This window comes from Somniosus microcephalus, chromosome 28, assembly GCF_052327205.1.
Source record: "Somniosus microcephalus isolate GS21.2 chromosome 28, FLI_Smic_1.0, whole genome shotgun sequence".
Lineage (NCBI taxonomy): Eukaryota > Metazoa > Chordata > Chondrichthyes > Squaliformes > Somniosidae > Somniosus > Somniosus microcephalus.
Window position 1 is genome coordinate 36,681,046 of NC_141014.1, and position 2,752 is coordinate 36,683,797.

General features: G+C 44.0%; 1 protein-coding gene across 1 annotated transcript; it reads left to right on the forward strand.

The window, feature by feature from the left end:
- The first annotated feature begins 582 nt into the window (after positions 1 to 582).
- LOC147099574 (ferritin heavy chain, oocyte isoform-like) lies at positions 583 to 2,549 on the forward strand. The gene is made up of 4 exons (XM_085969808.1): positions 583 to 745; positions 1,346 to 1,492; positions 1,703 to 1,828; positions 2,225 to 2,549. Exons 1-4 carry the CDS (start codon positions 644 to 646, stop codon positions 2,372 to 2,374), a joined length of 525 nt encoding a protein of 174 aa, XP_085825934.1. The 5' UTR covers positions 583 to 643; the 3' UTR covers positions 2,375 to 2,549.
- The last annotated feature ends 203 nt before the right edge of the window (positions 2,550 to 2,752 follow it).

Consider the following 2,752-nt stretch of genomic DNA (forward strand, 5'->3'; position numbering starts at 1 on the left):
TCAATTTTTGGTTGCAGTTCAGTCCCACACTCCTGATCTTTGGTCACCCGGTGTGGAGGGGAGCGGGCAGGTCGGAGGACCTCCTCGTAGGACTGCTCCTGGGCCTGGTGAAAATAGCTATAAACAGGTCCAGGCAGCGGGCGGTCGGGGGGGTCGTTCGGCCCAATTGCCTGCCTCCCTTCCATGGCCATGTTTGCAACCGAGTGGCGCTGGAGATGGAGCATGCGGTGTCCGCCGGCACGCTTGCGGCTTTCCGCGACCGGTGGGTGCCGCGGGGACTGGAGTGCATCATCACCCCGGGCAATGCAATTTTAATTTAATTTGTAAAGTTTTATTAATTTACAGTCGATATATGTTTGACCAAAAGAGAACAAAGCTGCTAGTAAGTAATCAGCCAAACTTACTTTGAAAGCTCTGATTGGCTCACCAAATGCTCACAATTAATGAATGAGTTTGTGGATTTTGTTGAGGCATGGAAGTGATCTGATTGGCTACCAATAACTGTCACTCATCATCTGTTCTGCAAATGAGGGGTTGTCCAAGAGTTTAAAATGTGCTGGTTCTCACTTTCACAGCAGTTAGATTGAGTGAGCAAGTCTAGTTGGTGGACTTGCTGAAATCCAGACACACTATAGAAGTTAAGATGGCCGCCCAAGTGCGTCAGAACTACCACAAGGACTGTGAGGATGCTGTCAACAAGCAGATCAACATGGAGCTCTATTCCTCCTATGTTTATCTCTCCATGGTGAGTTATCTATCTACTTTACTCTCTATTTGAATGATGTCTATATAATAAACTAGCTAGATGTCTAGTTGTTTCCTAGTTGCATGATCTAAAAAGGCTTAAACTTCAAACAGAAGCTGTTTTCTAGTCCTGTATTTGTCACAGATTGAAGAGAATGGATTTGACTAGTGCAAATGTTTCAATTAGTGGCTGCAATTAATCATGTGCTGGTTAGTCCGTCTGTTGAAGTGACTTGAGGATGGTGTACTGTTGGTAAAACCTTCCTTCGGTGAGTTGATCTTGCAGCATGAATCTGTTGGTTTTGCAGACATACCCTTACAAACTTTACATAACAAATGAGTAGAAGTAATTCCACTGACCTCTGATCTCCAGCTTGGCCTTTATTTCCCTCCCCCAGTCTTTCCTGCTGATGGAGCCTCCTTTTTTGCCAATTTAGTTGTGCGGTTTCTAATGCGAGAAGAGAGACCGACTGTTCAATGAACAAACATTAATAACTAGTTGAAAATGATATTTCTACTAAATAAGGCATTGCCCAATAACCAGTCTGCCAAGTGATCATTCTGAATTGCACACAGGTGAAATCTTTCTTTCTCTCCACAGTCCTATTACTTTGACCGGGATGATGTTGCCCTGCGTCACTTTGCTGAGTTCTTCAAGGAGCAGTCACATGAGGAACGTGAGCACGCTGACAAACTGATGAAATTCCAGAATCGGCGTGGGGGGCGTATTGTCCTGGCCGACATCAAGGTATCTTTTCAGAAAAAGGATGAGCTTCTTTAACTTGTGAACTACCTCTGGGGTTGGGCTGGGGGTGGGAAAGAAAGGAAAAACCTTTTACATTTCAAGCATAAGACAGCAATCCAATCTTCCAAGGAGACTTGATACTAGAATCCACTGTTCATTCAGTATTTCTCTTTAGAACTTTCTCAAAAGTAACTTCTGTCCTTTTTATTCCAGAAACCAGAGCAGGATGAGTGGAGCAATGGTCTGGAGGCGATGCAGAGAGCTCTGCAGATGGAGAAGAATGTCAACCAGAGTCTGCTGGATCTGCACAAACTGTCCACTGAGAGGACAGACCCTCATGTAAGTTCCTACTGTTCCAACTATGAATCTTCAGATGTGTTGAGGGTGATGGCTGAGGCATTTATCTGCCATTTAATGCAACTATTGGAATGATCTCCATATCCAGTAGACTGTTTGTCCATTGCAGAGCTTTGAACAAGCCCTTTTTTATGTAGGTTCCAGATCATACTGTAGACTTATCATTAATTTTGGCCTGGGGGCACTATAGTATCTGAAGGAGTTCGGCAATCCAATTCTAAAGTATTGAATCTGACACCTGTGCAGTAATCTAACCTGGGGCAAAATCCACCAAGTGCACAACTTGTACCAACCATCCAGTCCAGGAGAAGATGTGGAACAATTCCTCAGTGTTATCCTTGATCTGTTGTCTGTACTGATTGGTTTCTCTCTTTCCAGTTGTGTGACTTCCTGGAGACCCACTACTTGGATGAACAAGTGAAGATGATCAAGAAGCTTGGAGATCACATCACCAACTTGAAGAGACTGGGAGCCCCTGAGAATGGCATGGGAGAGTACCTGTTTGACAAGCACACGTTAGGGGAATGATTCCCTATCCCTCTGCATTCAATTGAATCTCAACATAATGTTGTAGGACCTCCAACTTCACTATGAAGTGTGACTAAGACTTGAGGTGAATGTTGACTTTGGATGTGGTTCATTCTTGATCTGATTTTTCTCCTTTAACTGCTGTCGATGAAAATAAAAGCTATTCAGCACTGGAGTGGTTTGTCTTTCCTTGTGCCAATTGAATAGTGGATCTAGTAACTTTGTCACCAAGCTTGGAGATATTCACAGCAGAACATCTAGCTGTTTACAGGAAACTCTTTTTCTTATCTGGCACTGACGGGACCGGCATAGTGCCGGTTTATCGAAAAGTCCGGATTAGAGAGAGGTATAGTTAAAAGGAACGAGAGCTCCGTACAC

Excerpts from the sequence above, each read along its gene's own strand:
- LOC147099574 (XM_085969808.1), top strand. The coding sequence starts at position 644 with ATGGCCGCCCAAGTGCGTCAGAACTACCACAAGGACTGTGAGGATGCT. Across the intron at positions 746-1,345 it reads CCTATGTTTATCTCTCCATG|TCCTATTACTTTGACCGGGA; the intron begins GTGAGTTATCTA and ends TTCTCTCCACAG. Across the intron at positions 1,829-2,224 it reads CTGAGAGGACAGACCCTCAT|TTGTGTGACTTCCTGGAGAC; the intron begins GTAAGTTCCTAC and ends CTCTCTTTCCAG.